Source organism: Cryptotermes secundus, unplaced genomic scaffold, assembly GCF_002891405.2.
Source record: "Cryptotermes secundus unplaced genomic scaffold, Csec_1.0 scaffold745, whole genome shotgun sequence".
In the NCBI taxonomy this organism is placed as follows: Eukaryota; Metazoa; Arthropoda; class Insecta; order Blattodea; family Kalotermitidae; genus Cryptotermes; species Cryptotermes secundus.
The window spans coordinates 123929-142561 of NW_019719369.1; the positions used below are offsets into that span (position 1 = coordinate 123929).

The 18633-nt window shown below is 38.5% G+C and overlaps 1 protein-coding gene across 1 annotated transcript in view; it reads left to right on the top strand.

Moving 5' to 3' along the window:
- The window catches only part of LOC111865186, a 72885-nt gene that overhangs the window by 14281 nt on the left and 39971 nt on the right, over positions 1 to 18633 (top strand). Inside the window, exons 3-9 of the mRNA XM_023853007.2 lie at positions 369 to 456; positions 562 to 690; positions 5534 to 5655; positions 7268 to 7429; positions 9100 to 9282; positions 9367 to 9550; positions 17213 to 17429. Of these exons, the coding sequence (XP_023708775.1) occupies positions 369 to 456; positions 562 to 690; positions 5534 to 5655; positions 7268 to 7429; positions 9100 to 9282; positions 9367 to 9550; positions 17213 to 17429 (1085 nt within the window). The remainder of the gene's footprint in view (positions 1 to 368; positions 457 to 561; positions 691 to 5533; positions 5656 to 7267; positions 7430 to 9099; positions 9283 to 9366; positions 9551 to 17212; positions 17430 to 18633) is intronic.

An 18633-nucleotide genomic window follows, 5' to 3' on the forward strand; every position in this document is an offset into this window, starting at 1 on the left:
ATTATTGGAATATGTTTTCTCAGCTAATGAAAGGAAATATTCATTAAATGCACTTGCGATAGCTTGTGGATTGTTAGTGGACTTCCCCTCAATATTCAAACTTTGTACGTCTTCATTAACAGATTTCTTTCCTGATTCAACTTTCACAATATCCCAGGTGGTTTTAATTTTATTGTTTGATTTTAGAATTTGGCTGTTATAGTTATTCTGTTTGGCTTCTTTAACGACTTTTGACAAAATTTTACAGTACATTTTGAAGTGACTTTTTAGTCTTGGATCATTACTGTCCCTACTGGCCAAATAGATGCAGCGAAATGAAGTATGCTAAGAAAAGGTCGTTACAAAGTGTTGCACTTCTGATGTTTTAGGAGAGCAGAGAAACTAAAAGAAAAGGTTCAAAATTCAAGAGACTTATTGAATGACAATGAAGCTTGGGTATGCCAACAGCAGTTACAAGTGAGTACAGTGTGTTTGTATTAATTATGGGTTTTTGTTTTCATATTTAAAGGTCAGGACTGTATTGGTTTCCTCTGTTTATAACATAACTTTTCTTTGCTACAGAGAATTTACCAGCAGGTCCTTATTCTTGACTTAGAATATGCTCTGGACAGGAAAGTGGAACAAGAACTGTGGAATCATGGATTTAAAAATTACATTGCAACACTACAGAACTTAGCAAAGGATAAAAAGGTTTGTTTGAATATAAATTCATTTATAAAATAAGTGTGTCATGTTTTATAAACTTATGTAATTTATTTTTTCCTCATTGTTACTATTCTACTGCAAGCCAAGTGAAATGTGTCATGAATATGTGTATAAACAAAGGATTCTTTGTGGTATAGCAATATTCCAAAGTCTTCATCACGGTGCAGAAACCAGTTTTGGTCCATTCAGATGGTTCACATATTGCCAGTTGGTCATACTTCTCTTTTGCTATTTGATGTGATACCAATAATTTAACTACAACGAATGTAACAGGAACAGTACTTCTGCGCCTTCCAGTGTTGGCTGTATGTCCAACTGAGAAACTCAGTTCAAGGATACTGTACATTCTTTCATATATACTGTCACATGTCTGAAGTTCCGTGACTAACAATAATGGGTTCTGGATTGGATGACTGGCTTTATTGACACTTCTATTAAAATCAATTACAACAGCTCACAGTCAGTCACTGCCTAAGACTCGCTCCATTCCTTACTGGACTATGACTGACTTCTCTTCTGCTGTGACTGATTTGTTTCTGATTTACAAATCAGTCCCTTCTTCAGCTTCTGTTGCCTGCTGGTTAACACTCCACAGCTGAACACTCAACTCAACTACTAAACTGAACTCTCTTACAAACTGAATGTGTTCTTACATGTCCTCCCTTTATAACTTGAGGGAGCACCAAATATAAGTCACCACCTCAAACAGTTCCTCTGGTATTGTGTGCTTATTCATTGTTGCAGGAATGTGTCTAGTGGCCTGTTACCCAGCAACTGTTGTCCTTCCACTGTTGAAAGCGTAATCTCTTAAACATGTTTACTGAGCCGTTCCCTAGCAATGGTCATATGCATCACAATACAATAGACTTTTCTTCTGTACCTGGGAACTATGTTGTGTCAGTAGACCATTGTTTGTTGCTGATTATAGAAGCTAGACACACATTTTGTGTAAACATTTGGTCCTGTAGTGTACATACCATTATTTTCTTGAAGATGCCACCTATGCAGTTCCATTAAGGGCAGTAATCACTGTATGTTCAGAAATTTTAATCAGAATTGTTAGAGCTTCTTTCAATGAAATTGCCATTTTGTTTTTGAGAACTGATTTGAAGGGGCCTATATTTTTGGAGCACAGACTAGTCATATTCTTCTGGTACAGGCATATTCTTAAATACTGAATATAAATAAAATTCAGCAAACCATTCAGGTGCTAGTGAGGATCACATACACACCTATATTCGCCCGTCTTTCCTGTCCATCCACCCATCCATCGAGACTGACAAACAGCATTCCAAAAACCACTATTTCATATTCAGTATGGCTGAAAACTTGTTAAATCCATTAAATCTCAAGATTAATTTTTTCATCATGACTGAATTCCTCATGTATGTAATTTTATGTGTATGAGGAAGTAAAAATGAACTGTGAGTGATGGTAGGTGTAGATATGGTGTTGTTGCATTGTGGAAGGAGAAACCATAACCGTTGTCCACTAATGTACATGTGTAAAGGACTCCCTATGGTGAGCAGCATCCCTGCCCCCTTCATAACCTGGGCACTTCTCTGCCTTACAACACAGATTGCAGTAAAAATGTTTGGAAATATTTGCACTGAAAAGAAACATTATAATATTGTCATGTAGTATCCAGTGACTGTCGACGTTTTGGTTTGGATATTGGATTTATTGACCGCTTATACACTCAACTCGTAATTACGCTTTATTGTAGTGCCAACCCTGATCTTCACACTTTACAGTTCAATAGATCACACACAAAGTCTTTTCCAGACTCAAAACATTTCTGAACAATGGCTTCCTTCCAGCTGCCTCTGTTACAGCTGACTAACTCCCAGGCTGGCAACCATTTTATACCAACCTCCTAGTCTTCTCTACACAGCCTGACTTTCAACTGATAACTGACCTCCCAGAGTCAAAGTCAGAAGTTACTTTATGACTGGCTGTTTACCGCCAATCAGTTCATCTTGACATCAGGCCCCTTGAGGACCATGACCAGATATATTTCCCAACTGAACTCTTGCGGTAATAGTCCTTATGTAACATCCTCTCTGACAAGAAGATGGGTTTGTCTATTATGAATACACATGGCCTTTCGTCAAGTGTATATTTTTCCTTTCGCACTGCACGCAAGTCCACTGTCAGTGCAGGGTTTACAGACCAGATTATGCCTGTCTTACATATCTTACACTACAATGGCAGCCTAGTCATTTGAACGGTTGTAAGCTTGACCACTGTCAAGTTTAAGTAAGCCTCTTATATTTTCTGTGTCTGGCTTCTCCTTGTCCTATACCACGAACATGTTCATTCTCATGATTTTGACTGACCTCCCAAAGTGAAGTCACATTGCAAATGACGGTCAGTCAGTGTGTCTGTCTTGGTGTCAAGCCCTGGCTAGGGCTCATGACCAGATGTTACTTTTTAAATGAAAGTTCTGACCTCCCAGGGTGGTGTCCTTGTTATATAACCCCTTTGCGTGGACCATGTAGATAACACCATTTCCAACCCTACTTCTATTGTAGCAGGCATATCCATTGCCATGGGAGCGTGTTTACTGGGCCATTCCCTTGCAGTGAATGTTGTTTCTTTGTTTGTTTCACAGTCGTTGCATCCTTAACCCTTTGATGTGGTCATTTAAATTCCGCGGCCGCGGCTCCTGCGGTAATATATTCAGCCGGCCATTTAAATTTTGCTCGAAAATTATTTATTCATCATTGTTCTTAAATTCTATGAGATAGGAACATGAAACTTTCACTAAAATGCTCTTAAAAGGTGGTTTTATAACCTTACCTTATAATATGCGCGCCCTTTATATCTTCAATGGAAGCAGGTTGTTTAGTATTTGAGCAGTGAATGGGACGCCTTGAAGCATGAAACTTTCACTAAAATTATCTTAAAAGATGGTTTTTATAAACTTACCTTATAATATGAGCGCCCGGTATCTATTCGAGCAGTGTAAGGAAGGCCTTGAAGCATTCGTGTAACCCAACGGTGCCCCACATTCCTCGCTCCGATATTTACGGTCATCCCTCGAAACGACCACCAAGGTCAGTACGATAAAATGACGTCAACTGGAGCGATGATTATGAAGGAATGAGTACTTTTCCCTCCCCCACACACATCCGTATCGTCTCAGGGGGTGACCACAGTGTCCTGCCTTATATTGTGGCGTTTTTCTAAGAAATGGGTGCTATGAACTGTGCGAAAGCAATTGATTTTACGAGAATAAAATTTTGGACAACCCTGTTCTAAGAATTGCAATTGAGTGTGCTACTGTGGCCAGCTCAGGGTAATATGATATTATCAACATCGTAAATATCACGTCTCGGTTGTTTATATCTTCAAAGCAAAGAAAACAGGCCTTTCATAACGGTACAGCTAGAATCCGCTCGCCAGAGCCACAGGAATTTTGCTGCAAGACAGGCATATGTAACGATGACTTATCTCAGCTAAACTCGTTGGCTTAGTATACTCTGTTCTTGTGACAACAGGCCAGCGAAAAATCTAACAATCTACAGCAAAACCACCAATTATTATGGGCGTTATAACATAGGTGTGCAGCTGGACGAAACAGACACGCCGAACCCCCCCAGACGATTTAAATCCCTGACGAACCATACACGACGAACCACGGCAACGGGTTAAGTGAACTGTGATAAATATTTGTCAGCTGTCATTATTCCATATATCATTGCATATGATATACTCAAATTGTACAGTCTGTATGCCTGAACAGTTAGAAGTACCCGTCTTGGTTGCTTTCCACGTCACTATCAGAATATGAAGTAGCTGGGACTGTAATGATACTCAGATTAAGAAATTTATGTATGTTTATATATTTAAAAATAAAGAATTAGAAATAATAATTTGAATCAGACCCAAAAATTCCTCGAATATTGAGAGGAATGTGGAATAAATTTTGTAATGTGTTCACATGTTCTTTGATCTGGTGGGCTACACAGTAGTACAGAAGAGAAACTATATAGTAGAACATCAATTATTTCAGACAATATATTTCCATCTACAATGTAACTTCAGCCATACACCGGCATTATCAGGTGTCTCTGATTCGCTAAAGTTGTTTCATAAATTCATATTGTGGTATGTTGCAATGTAATCTTTTAAGTTGGTACCTATGTTTGAGGGGAATGTACTGCATCCATCTTCTGGGTAGAGGAGCTTTTCCTCCAAAATATTGCTCCCCACGTAATAGATTGCATGGTGTCATGACCTGGAAGATCAGAACCTGGGATGTTCACTGCCCCAAAACCTCAGATGTCATGTTTCATAAACACTTAGTACCTCAAGATAGTCCTCTGTTCAGGATATGAAGCAGAAATCGTTTCAAGACCAAGTACCCAGCTTTCCTGTACCCTGAGAACCTGATGGCTTAGCCTATACAGTGTGCCTCATCTACCTCGTAGGCTCACTGCAGCCATTTATGGAGATACTGGATTAATTTGTAGGATTTGAGGTTCTCACAGCAGTGGTTATGAAGGGAACATAACGCCATGTAGTCTGTTGAAAGTCAACTGATGTTTCAGAGAAACATATCGCTCCATCTTCAGGGTCAAAGAATAAAGAAAGCTGGTGGCATGCTGGTTTCTTGCTCGGCTTTTTCTTTGACGCTGAAGATGTAAGCAGTACGTTCCTCCAGAACATCTGTTGACTTCTCAGTGTACTACATGGCATTATATCCAAGACCATAGTACTGTTGACTGGATTAATTTTTTTTGTCACTTCAAAACTGAAATGGAATAAGTCATATGCTGTGTTAACTTGTGCAGATATTGCATTAATTTGTTTTTCACCGCAGAATCCAAAACGGAACGAGTCGCAAGCCATGTTATCGTGGTGTCTGGAGGCAGCCAGTGGCTTCTACTTGACATTGCTACAGGAGATCTGTACTGCATTTGATCTGGACCTTCCATTCAGGAGGTAATCCTCATCATACAGGACATGGCAGAAACTGTTCACAGTTTTAACTTACAGCAATAACTTCACCACTTTATCACTTCCGTCTTTAATGCAACTTAAAATGTTCACAGTCTCTCCCAAATTTATAATAACATTAAAATCACAATCAATTGCTACATGTTTCAGCCTCACTTGGTCATCTTCAGGTAGCTGTTCGTTCTTTGGAACTGCCACACTGCACTAGTTCTTGATTTAGAATATTTCAGTGCTATTGCATTATCATTGTTTGCACTAAAATAGCATTGAAATATTTTGACTCAAGAACTAGTGCAGTGTGGCTGTTTCAGTTACCTGAAGATGACCAAGTGAGGCCAAAACATGTAGCAGTTGATTGTGATTTTAATGTTATCACAAATTTGGGAGAGGCTGAACATTTATAAGTTGCTTTAAAGACGGAAGTGAATGATTGGGGTAATACATCCATGCAGCAGGATGCTGAGATACAATATTAGGAACAGTTGTACTTCAGCCAATACAGAACTGTGCTTATAATTAAATTCCTTTAAATTATGTAGATGGATCTCCTGCATAGAGACCTTGCTTTCTAATTGTTCAGTGTAATTCCTGTTTAATGAATCTGAGAGAATGAGCATTCTTACACTAAATTTAGGTTCTCACAAAATGGGGGTTATGCATGTTTACATCTAGAAAATGTCCATCTTATATAATATTTTCTGTATACAGTGATTAAATAATTTCTTTATATTAAATAGTTATAAATACGTATTCTGCAGAAACAAATATTATGTAGTCATAATATCATTTAATTATTGGCATATGAGTAAACGTCTGAGAAGGAAGATTTTGAAATAATTAATTTTATATGAAGTAAACACAATGGTTATACCAGAACACTTTCTGACAAAGGAAAAACATTCATTCATTCAGTTTTATTCATCATGGAGATCAAAATACATTGGTATAGGGTATGTCCATTATATAAGTTACAGTAATGATAGTAAATATGGACTTGTTAGATATATAACAATTGAAATATTAAAACTAATCATAATAATATTAAATTATTAGAATTTTAACTTATTCTACATATCAACTTGTCAGTAACCAATATTACAGAATTCTTCATTGATGTATGAGTTGTGGAGGGTCAAAAGTTTCTCGCACCAGATGCAAGTTATTTACTAAATCATGGGATAGCTCAGTCATTATAGTGATGGGCTACAGGCTGGACAACCAAGGTCCAATTTCTGGCTCAGGCAAGATTTTTATCTTCTCCAAAGCATCCAGGCCATCTCTGGACCCCACTCATCCTCCTATCCAATGGGTACTGGGGACGATTTCTATGGCGGTACAGTGGCTGGGGCATGGAGCTGACCACTTACCTCCATCTAGTGCCAAGGTCAAGCATGTTGGAGTATACCTCCACTCCTCCATATGTTCATGGCATAGTGCATAATTAATTGAACACAGTGACACCTTTATGCCTTTTTATTAAAAATGTGCTGAATATGGGAAAATAGTGTTGCTTTGGCTGAGGATAGAAGAAACATTCACTGGATGGTGGATTTCACTGTAGTGTGTTGATATTTCAGATAAGTTGTTTACTTTGCAGGAAGGAATCTGTATATGGGAATGGAAAGCTCTGGAGAACAGTTGATCACTTGACACAGCCGCACAAGAACTCATGTTACTATATCTGCCAGCATTGCTTGGTCCACTTAGGAGACATCGCTCGGTACAGGAATCAGAATCGCCAGGCTGAAATATTTTATAGGTTAGTGTGTATGCATGTGCATGTGCGTGCATCCATGCATCTACATACATATACTTTAACAGAGGCATGTGTCTCTAACTAACTTCATGGAGCTAGCCTTTCTTGAGAAGCCACCCATTGTGCAGCTACTAAAGAACATCCCAGCATTTTATGGAACCTTAAAGTTTATTACCGTGTTTACAAGAGCCCTCCACTGGTCCCTATCCTGAGCCAGATTGATCCACTCCATCCCACCCCATCCTGTCTCTCTAAGATCCATTTTAACATGGTCCACCCACTTATGTGTTGGTATTCCTAGTAGTTTCTTTCCTTCTGGCTTTCCCACCAATATCCTATATGCATTCCTGTTCGTTCTCATTTGTGCTACATGCCCTGCCCACCTAATGTCATGTCTATAATTAAAGTAGATGAAGGAGGTGTAGGGCAGGGTTAAAATTGGAAATATGATCATGGAGACATTAGGGACCACACACAAGTGGTGAAGTGGCCAAGATATGATGGATAATGCAATTCATGCAATGTTATCATGTTCATCACGTCCCAGTCAGGCGTATACAAATACAAAAAAAGATTTTGTTTTTTGTAATCAGTGCTTGAGATTTTTTGTATCACTTTTTTGTCATATCATGGCTCTGGTACGTCTGCAGTGGAAGTGATAATGTAACATCCTGGTTTGTTCTTGAGCACCGACAAGAATATGAATGTTTTATCAGTGGTTTCCATATTTCTTGATTTTAAAGATTTCTGTTGGCCATCTTCCTATTTTTTATGTACATATTTCCACTTTGCACAGATAAACAAGCCGGAACAGCTTAATTCATGTTCCATCGGTTATTGTTGTCAGTTTTAAGATATATCCCAAAGTGATCACAGTAAGGGGTGTCCACTCTGTATTTTTTTTGTCACAACATACATTCTCATTCTGGTTTTTTTATTTTATTCGTTTTTTTACAAAAAATGGTGATGTGTTTCAGAATATATTTGTCATTCGCAGGCCATCAGTTATCTGAACACATGAACTAAGACCCGCACATCTAATGATGGTAAATATAAGTGCCAAAACATGTCATCCACTCTAAAAACTATGACAAACTGAGTTCATATAGTGACAGTACTGGCCGGATAGCCAGCCTCCTATCCAGTGGGTACCAAGGACTGTTTCTCAAGGGGTAAAGGGGCAGTGCCATGTAGCTGACCATTCATCTCCATCTAGTGCCAAGGGCAAGAATGGTGGAGCTGTACCTCCTCTCCCCATATATCTTCATGTCATAGTGCTTAATGAATTAGGCACAGGGACAGCTTTACATTTATGCTGATTTTACATCAGGCACTGGACAATATAATATTCATTAATATTTTTATTTGCTATTTTGTCTATGGCAAGGGTGGTGCACTAGAAGATTCTGATCCTGTTCATGTAACTTCAACTTCTGATGCTAACTTCATGCTAAAGGAATTCACTTCCTTTATGACACCAAAATATTCCTAGCCTGCCTTTTGACCTTACCATGAGCCACATAAATCAAATGAACGTCCGGAAAACCTGTTTCCCCCCCAAGGCAAATGCAGGATAGTACCTCAAATTAGGCCATGCCTATTTATTTCAGCAGCTGTCACCTTCTAAACGAGCACTCAGCTCTGTAGTGTGTGTATGTGTGCTTTGTTTACAGACATGCAGTGCAGTTGGCTCCAAACAGTGGACAACCTTACAACCAGCTTGCATTGCTAGAAGCTAGTCGAGGCGATCGACTGAGCACAGTGTTCCACTACGTTCGCAGTGTTGCTGTTCGTCATTTGTTTCCAGCTGCTGCAACCAATCTCTCTCGGACATTAAACAAAAGTGCAGAAGAAGGGTAAGCTTTTCTCCATATAGTTTTGATGTAACGTTTGCTGAAATTCCAAATGTTCATCACTATACCTGTCAGTCTCTCTTGCAGATTAAATGTAGAGGGAAGGAACAAGTTATCCGTTTCAGAGTACATTGCCATTTTCCTCAAACTGCATGGATTACTGCATAACTGTATGGATTTACAAGAAGCAGAAAAATGTGTGAAAATACTGATGACAACCCTCACGGCCCATGTTGCCACAGAGAGTCTTACTTCATGGAAACTGGTTCAGGTGTGTAGTAACTGGTGGGAATTTAAATACAGTGTTCCTCTGTGTTATGGACATTCTGTTCAATAGGAATTTCACCCATATGGAAATGCAGGTTAAATATTACATCTTTATGGTTTGCATCCTGTTGTGTATTCAGTGATCTTGTAAATTGGGCCACAGTACAATGTAAAAGTATCTACAAGATGAAGACAAAATAGATAGTACTATATCATTATTGTTTATTTATTATATGAAGGTCTACACTACATGTTACCACTTTTTTAGGTTATCATCACACAAGTCGCAGAAATATTTAGTCGTCTTAATATGGATCCGTATTTTATAGTCTGTTGTTATTATAGCAAATACGCCTTATACTTACATACTTACCCATGGAGCTGAGCCCTTCTGGAGGAGCTGCCAATTTTGCAGCTACTCAAGAATTTCCCAGCATTGTATGGAACCCGAAGGTTTATTAACTTGTTCACAAGAGCCCTCCACTGGCCCCTATCCTGAGAGATATCAATCAAGTTCATACATATCTAAGATCCATTCTTATGTTGCTGTCCCACCAACCTCTAGATCTCTTTCCTTCTGGCTTTCCCCTTATAATCCTATATGCATTCCTCTTCTCCCCCATTCATTCTACATGCCCTCCCCACCTCATCCTTCTTGACTTCATCATTCTAATTATACTTGGAGAAGAGTACAAGTTATGAAGCTCCTCATTATGCAGTTTTCCCCAACCTCCTGTCACTTCATCTGTCTTTGGTCCAAATATTCTCCTCAACACCCTATTCTCAAACACCCTCAGTCTGTATTCCTCCCTTAATGTCAGATACCAAGTATCACACCTGTACAGAACCACAGGCAAAATTATAGTTTTGTATAGTCTAATTTTTATGTTTTTGGACAACAGATGAGAAGACAAAAGGTTCTGGACTGAATGGTAGCAATCATTACCCAAGTCAGTCGCCTCTTAATTTCCTCCTAAATCAGTTTTCAATCTGTTATCATTGTTCCCAAATATCTGAATTTTGCCACATTTTCAAAACATCTGTTTCCTATCTTTATGTCATGATTTTGCCCTGCATTTTGGTGACAAGACAGTAACATATACTTAGTTTTCTCTATGTTTACTCCTAGACCAACCTCTTTACTTGCATCAGTTAAAGTTTGTGTGTGTGTTTTTTTTTTGTGGTATCTACATTATCACCTAGTAGATTCACATCATCGGCATAGACTAACAGCTAATGTGTCCCATTTAATTTCAGTCCCACCTGGTTTCCCTGGACCTTCCTAATTGCATATTCTAAGGCAAAATTGAAAAGGAGTGGCGATAGAGCATCTCCTTGTTTTAGACCATACTGGATAGGAAATTTATCAGACAAATGTTTAACTACATGGACTTTACTACACGTTTCATTTAAACACATTTTAATCAACCTAACTAGTTTCATGGGTATCCCAAACTCTACCAGAATATTGTACAGTACTTCCCACCTAACTGAATCATAGGCTTTCTTGAAGTCTATGAATAGCTGATGTACTGTCTCATCATACTCCCATTTTTTCTCCAATATCTGACAAATGCAAAAGATCTGATCTGTAGTTGATCTGTTACATCGAAACCCACACTGATGATCCCCAATAAGTTCATCTATGTATGGACTTGACCTTGAAAGAAGAATATTGAACAAAATTTTATATGAAGTTGATAGCAGTGATATCCCACGATAACAACTGGAGTCAGTTTTATCACCCTTCTTGTGAACTGGTACGATAATGGACCCCTTCCACCGATCAGGCAATTTTTCCTTATGCCAGATAGAAGTAATTAGATTGTGGATCTTAGAACATAATATTTCGCCTCCTGCTTGAGTAAGTTCTGCCAGAATTTGATCACTACCTGGCAATTTATACCGTTTCAATTTTGCAATAGCACTTTCTACCTCAAATGGGCTAGGATCAGGTATTAACGGCTCAGCTGTATGGATTTCTGTCTGCCTAACAGCACTGACCCTATGTACATTCAATAACTAAGAGAAGTAGTTCCTCTACCTATTCAAAATGTTATGGGAATCTGCAAGCAGATCACCGTTCTTAGACCTTCACGAAGTTACTGGTAGGTTGCTAACCCCTCTTAAAGTCATTTATACCTCTATACATGTCTCTAACGCTTTTGTTCTTACTGTTCATTGTCAGCTCATCACTTTGTCTTTCAGATATTCCCTCATTTTATTCCTGAAATGCCTGCTGGTTTCACATCTTATATTGTTCAGATTATCCCCATTTACTTTGGTTGGATCCTGTAACCACTGCAGTTTGGCTTGTTTCCTATGGTCTAATAATTCTGAACATCCTTTGTCAAACCATGGCTTGTGCTTCTTCAGTTCATAATAACCTAGACTCTCTTCGGTTGACATTTTTATATTATCTCTAATAGTGTCCCAAGATTTATTAACATCCACCTCAGTGTTTTAAATAACCTAGACTCTCTTCGGTTGACATTTTTATATTATCTCTAATAGTGTCCCAAGATTTATTAACATCCACCTCAGTGTTTTAAGTTTTTCATGGCCGCGAACCTATTTGAAGTTTCAACACAATACTACTCCTTACCCTCTACCTCATTTAATTTCTTGAGATTGAACCTCTCCATATGAACTCTGTGTGTTGTTTGTTTTCTCACTGCCAGTCTTTCCCTAACCTTGGCCTCCACCAGGTAGTGGTCAGTATCACAGTCTCCTGCCCTGAATGATCGGACATCAAGTATACTTGAGTGCCGTCTCCTATCTATCAAAATATGGTCGCTCTGATTGTGTATCTTCCCATCAGGAGATGTCCAAGTAAATTTATGAATGTTACGATGTGGGAGCATTGTACTTTTGACAGTAAGATTTTTGAATATGGCAAAGTTTACTACTCTAACTCCATTATGATTACTAATTTCATGCAAACTCTCATTCCCAATTGTTGGTTTGAAAATGTCTTCCCTCCCTACTTTGGCATTAAAATCTCCTAACAAAATTTTTGTAGGGTACTTCGGGAATTTATCAAATACATGTTCTAGTTCTTCATAGAATCTATCCTTTATGTCATAAATTTTATGTTCTCTTGTGGGGTGAACATTCATAACAATGATATCACACCAGCGACCTTTTAGTATTATATGATATCGTATCACTAACAAATTCTGCCCTCTTAAGTGCTGATACGATTCTCTTATGTATGAAAAAACCTGTATCTAATTCATGATTTTCATTCCCCTTTCCATAGAAAAATGTATAGTCTCCTACTGGTGTGATGCCACCTCCATCCCATCTGACCTCCTGTACTCCCGCTAAATCTAACTTATGTTTTAAGATTTCTTCTGCCACTGCCCTGAATGAACCTGCCCTATACAAACTTCATACATTCCAAGTGCCAAATCTTGTCCATTTTCATTAGCTTAGGTCATTTATCCAAGGAATCCATCCAGATCCGAGGCTTTGTGTTCATTTTCGTAACATAATGATTTTTACGATGAGGAGTTTTAGCCCCCCGCCCAACCCCCAAGCTTGAGGGCCACCCCTTGTCGCCTGTCTGCAACTGCTTATTCAATATATCTGCAGCTTCCCTCCAAAACTGGAGGGCGTCTCCTCCATCCGCAACCTGAGAACGCGCCATACCATGGTGACAGGGACCCACCTAACATGGAAATATTCCTTATGGAGAATATATATTAATAATAAACTGAAAATCCTAGTGTTGTGTGGTTATTGCCCAAAACTAAGAATAATTAAAGACCAAATTTAGAAATTGTATTATTTAGTATCAATAAATTGATTAATGTAACATCTTAAAATAGGTTCAAAAGTTTTAATAAGTCAAGTTATCATCAAATTATATGTTTACTTCTAAGTTTATGTCTAAAAATAGTCTTGAAAATTAAGCTAAGACTAAAAATAGTTTAACCTTTAAACGACTAAAGACAACGTATGTCGTCGTTAAAAGAAAGTCCCCTGTACGAATGACGCCATATGGTGTCGCAGAGTCCGCGCGTGGCAACGTAATATAAAATTAAATTTTAAAGTAGAAAATTATGTCCTACTTACACAATTTTTGGCCACCATCTGCATGGAGTGTCTGTCTTCCCGCCTACGTCATCTGCCGGAATGTTGCCTTCGTGTGGAATTCTCAAAAAAATCCGGAAATGCAGAGTCCGATTTCGCAATTCACGTACTTTGTCCGTTCGATCTTTCGTTTCCCACGCGAAAAGCACACACGACACCTCAATTGCGAAGTGCAGGACGTCGGCCAGTGATGTGGTTTGCCCTTCTATAATCTAGATATCTCCGATAAAACGGCAGGGGTTCGACTCCCGGTCGCACACTCCGCGCGTGATGACTTTACATAAATTACATTTTTAAAGTAGTAAATAATGTTGTACTTACGTAATTTTTGGCCACCATCTGCATGGAGTGTCTGTCTTCCCGCCTGCATCATCTGCCGGAATGTTGCCTTCGTGTGGAATTCTCAAAAAATCCGGAAATGCAGAGTCCGATTTCGCAATTCACGCACTTTGTCCGGGCGGTCTTTCGTGTCCCACGCGAAAAGCACACACGACACCTCAATTGCGAAGTATAGCAAGTCGGCCAGTGATGTGGTTTGGCCTTCTATAGTCGAGATATCTCCCATAAAACGGCAGGGGTTCGACCCCTGGCCGTTGATGGCGAGGTGGACCCCTAACAGCATGTTCCGCAAAAGAGCGAGACGAAATTCTCAGTGTGACAACAGGATGTAACTGTTCAGACCAAGGAGATGGAAAAATAGGTTATTTGTCCATTTCCAGGTTCGACAACATATGCTATAACTGTTTGGCACAGTTTGCCCACAGCTCCACCTGAAAAATTATTCACACTCGTGCCATGCTGGTCTGGTGGTCCCCAGGTTGCCGACGAATAGCTAGACAGAACACTTCCAGTTACGAACCAAGCACTCAGTGTAATGAAACTATAAAAAATGTAATCTTAGTGTGCAGCCCGAACTCAATAACTACGCTGAATTTGTATCATTCACATTCCACAAGAATTACGTCATGGTACGATCACACTTTGAAATTACGCTGTACTGAACGCTTCCAGCCACGAAGCTATTACGGTGTGTGTTGATACAGCAACACGATTTCATAAAACAAAAAGAAGGCTTCAACTCTACAAGTACAGTACACGTATTGTTCAGAAGAACTCTATATGCAACAACACGTGACTTTATATCACTCTTCCACTGTCCATATTCTAGTAGTGGCCAAAGATAAGCTCTAGACTCAACATCCGGTGTTACCGAGAGTTGCACAAGTGTCGTCATCAGCAACATCCAAACAGGGATGTCCAGAACGTATGAATTCTTGCACAGAAACAAGAAACTGCGAAAATTCTACTTTGGTGTCAGTGCAAAAATTTTAACATGTTTTATACAATCTGTAAATTACAATATCTGATTCTATATTCTTTCGAGAAAAAAACAGCGTTTATTTCGTTCGATTATCACAGAAATAGCAGAAATAGGAGCAAAATTAGTAAGTGACTACAATTTTAACGAATCTCAAATAGCGGCCCTTTAAAGAAATCCGTACCGCTAACACAACCTAAGTTTAAAGGGCCGTAGGATAAAGGTTAATGTTGTCTTTGAGGTTGTGTCTGCTAGTAAATTGTGAGTCAGTGTGTTATGTGGTCATCCATCTTCTAACTTCTGTCTTGTATATTTTTTTATTAATTGCCATGTAAATGGTTATCCTCATATTTACTCATGTCGTTTGCAGGTAATCTGTTTTATTTATAAGTGTGGAGTTTAGGTACTTAATATTTATTTTGTTTATATGAAGGTGTCCGCTGTTGCTGTGGTATTGTTCACGTAGCAGTAGATTCTTAGGATTTGAGGTTCTCACAGCAGTTGTCTTCTGGGATATAACTGCAGTGTAGTCCTTTGAAAGTAAGGCGACATTTAGCCTCCAAAAAAGTTGGCTTTTCAACAGACTACATGGTGTTATATCTAAGACTATCGAACTTAGTATTGAATCTGTTTAAACACAGAATGCAGAATAATGACAAATTGAGACAAAACCAGCTAACTTAATAAAAGAAAAAGAAATTTATGTTGAGAGTGTGATTTCATTCTATCCAGTAGGTACTAAAGACTCTTTATGACAGCAAGAGCATGAAGCTGACTACTCATCTCCACCTAGTTCTATACATTCCCACCTCCATACATCTTCATGGTATAGCGCTTAATTAATTAAACACGGGGAGATCTTCACTTCTTTTACCTTTCCTTTCTGTTGTCACAGTCGTGGGAGACTGTCAATGGGGTATTGAATTGGAGAGTGGTTATATTGACCACTTTAATACACACTACTCATTAACTACACTTAATTATAGAGCCATCACCGAACTCCACACTTTACAAATCACTGCAGCACATACTAAATCTTCAGTCTTCTGTGTCTTCACCAGTCATTCCTTGGTAACAGCTTCTAACATTGAGGATACTTGAACTGCACTGACCAAATCTTGTCTTCCTTCACCTTCCAGTTCACTTTCAACTGACAACCTTCTGAACAGGTCTTGGTTATAACATCTCATCACAGATTGCGTAGAAAAGACTGTTCTGTGTTGTACTCCAATCGTTTCCATGGGAACATGTTTGTGTGTGAAGGTGTTACCCAATAATGGCTGCATATACTTGCTGATTAAGAATCTGTTGCCTAGTAAAGAATGTGGTTTCATTGTTTGTTTTGAGATTGTAACGCAGTAACAGGTCTGCATGCTACAACATGCATATGTTGGTCAAGGTGTGTAAGAGTAATTGGCCATTGGCTAGCCTGTGTACATATCTTTGATATTTTGTGTTTGATAATCTTATTAAAAATTTGTAATAACTTTTGAACCAATTTTAAGACATTACATTAATAAATTTATTAATACTAAATAATAAAATTCCTAATATTATAGGCTTCAATTATTTTTAATTTTAGACAGTGGCAGTGCTTCAGTAAGATTTTGCATATGTTATTAGTGTACATTCTGCAAAAGGTGTATTCACTATAACAACAACAACAATAATAGACTGTAAAATACGGATCCATATTCAATTCAGGGACTTAGTTTGTTTTTCTTGTAAATTGCCTGATGATGACCTAGAAAAGGCTGAAACGTATAGCATACATCTTCGCATAATAAATGAACAATAGTGATAACAGTAGTATCTATTTTGTCTTCATCATTAAGATACTTTTATGTTGTGTTGAGGGCCCAGTTTACATGGTGGTCAAGTCAGGATGATATTTTTCTTAATTTTCTCTCAAAATTTAAAAATTTCTACATGCCTAGTAATTTTAAATTATCTCAAAGTCAGTTTCTCTGCATTCTATTGATATGCTGAATCCGATGGGTTTTATGTATTTAAATTCTGTCCATTGTGGGTCCTGTTTTTAATTCTTTCAAGTATATTTACCATTTGCTTCTTAAATTTAAGATTGAAATATTTAAAGTTGTATTCAGTAACATTGAAGTAGTCTTGCACTGTAGAAGTACTATGATGTCACCCTGTCCTAGTGAAATTTGCATTCTAATAGTGAATATGGCAGTAGGACATTGTAAAATGTTACTGTTAGCCTGTTTAAGATGTTAACATGAATTCTAGATGTTGGCCATCAATCTCTTTGCCCTGCATCATGCTGGTAGCTGTGTCGATGCAGACAAGGTGATGACATTCAGTGATCAGCAGCTGTCAGGTGATGAAAAGAAGGTGAAACACCTTGTAATGGACCTTATGGCTGGATCTCTGAGTGCTTATTTACTGCCTGTGTACACTCTTAAGGAAGGAGATGCATTGCTGGAGTACTTTGCCCTGCCTGCCAGTAAGTGTGTGGCTTAAATTCTCTATTTAGAGTCACTTATATCATAACATTGTTTTTAAAGATTTGGCATAGCAAATTGACTGTTCATGTTGACCTGTTCTTGGGTATTTGCACCCTGTGGAAGTCATCTGTGTTTGTCATTGTTTCGGAGGAGCATATTTCCTCGATCTTCATGGTTTAAAATACATTCTAATATTCCATTCACATATTAAATACAGGACATGCATATAGGAGTATAACTGACACAGTGAAATTCATAAAAACAGAGAAATCGGGAAAACATCTGAACACAATGGAAAGATACCATATATATAAAATGAGCAAAAACCGATTGCACATGGACGACACATATATCGACATCCATGACCTGATATTTGAGGCATTACATGAATTAAACACCAGACAATGTGAAATAAACACTATAAGAGATAGAACCAATCCAACTTGCAAACATTAGCAAGAAGGACGCACAGCATAACACAACAGGCAGAACAGTGTGCCACTTCATGTAAGTACACAACAAGTAACAAAGATACACTAACACACATCAGTCACTCACTCGCTCTACCTTGTTCACAAGAGCCCTCCACTGGTCCCTATCCTGTTAGATATCAATCAAGTTCATACCTATCTAAGATCCATTCTTATGTTGCCATCCCACCAACCTCTAGATCTCTTTCCTTCTAACTTTCCCCTTATAATCCTATATGCATTCCTCTTCTCCCCCATTCGTTCTACATGCCCGCCCCACCTCATCCTTCTTGACTTGATCATTCTATTTATACTTGGAGAAGAGTACAAGTTATGAAGCTCCTTATTATGAAGTTTTCTCCAACCTCCTGTCACTTCATCTCTCTTCGGTTCAAATATTCTCCTCAACACCCTGTTCTCAAACACCCTCAGTCTGTATTCCTCCCTTAACCGTTCAGCGTGGTTTGACGTGTATGTTTCGTTAGGTATTTAAATCGTCTGCGGGGGTTCGATGTCTATGTTTCGTCCAGCTGCACACCTATGTTATAACGCCCATAATAATTGATGGTTTTGCTGTAGATTGTTAGATTTTTTGCTGGCCTGTTGTCAGGAGAACCGTATTTAATGAGACACGAGTTTAGCTGCGCTAATTCATCGTTACATATGCCTGTCTTGCAGCAAAGTTCCTGTTGCTCTTGGGAGAGGTTTAGTCGTTCAAACTGTTATGAATGGC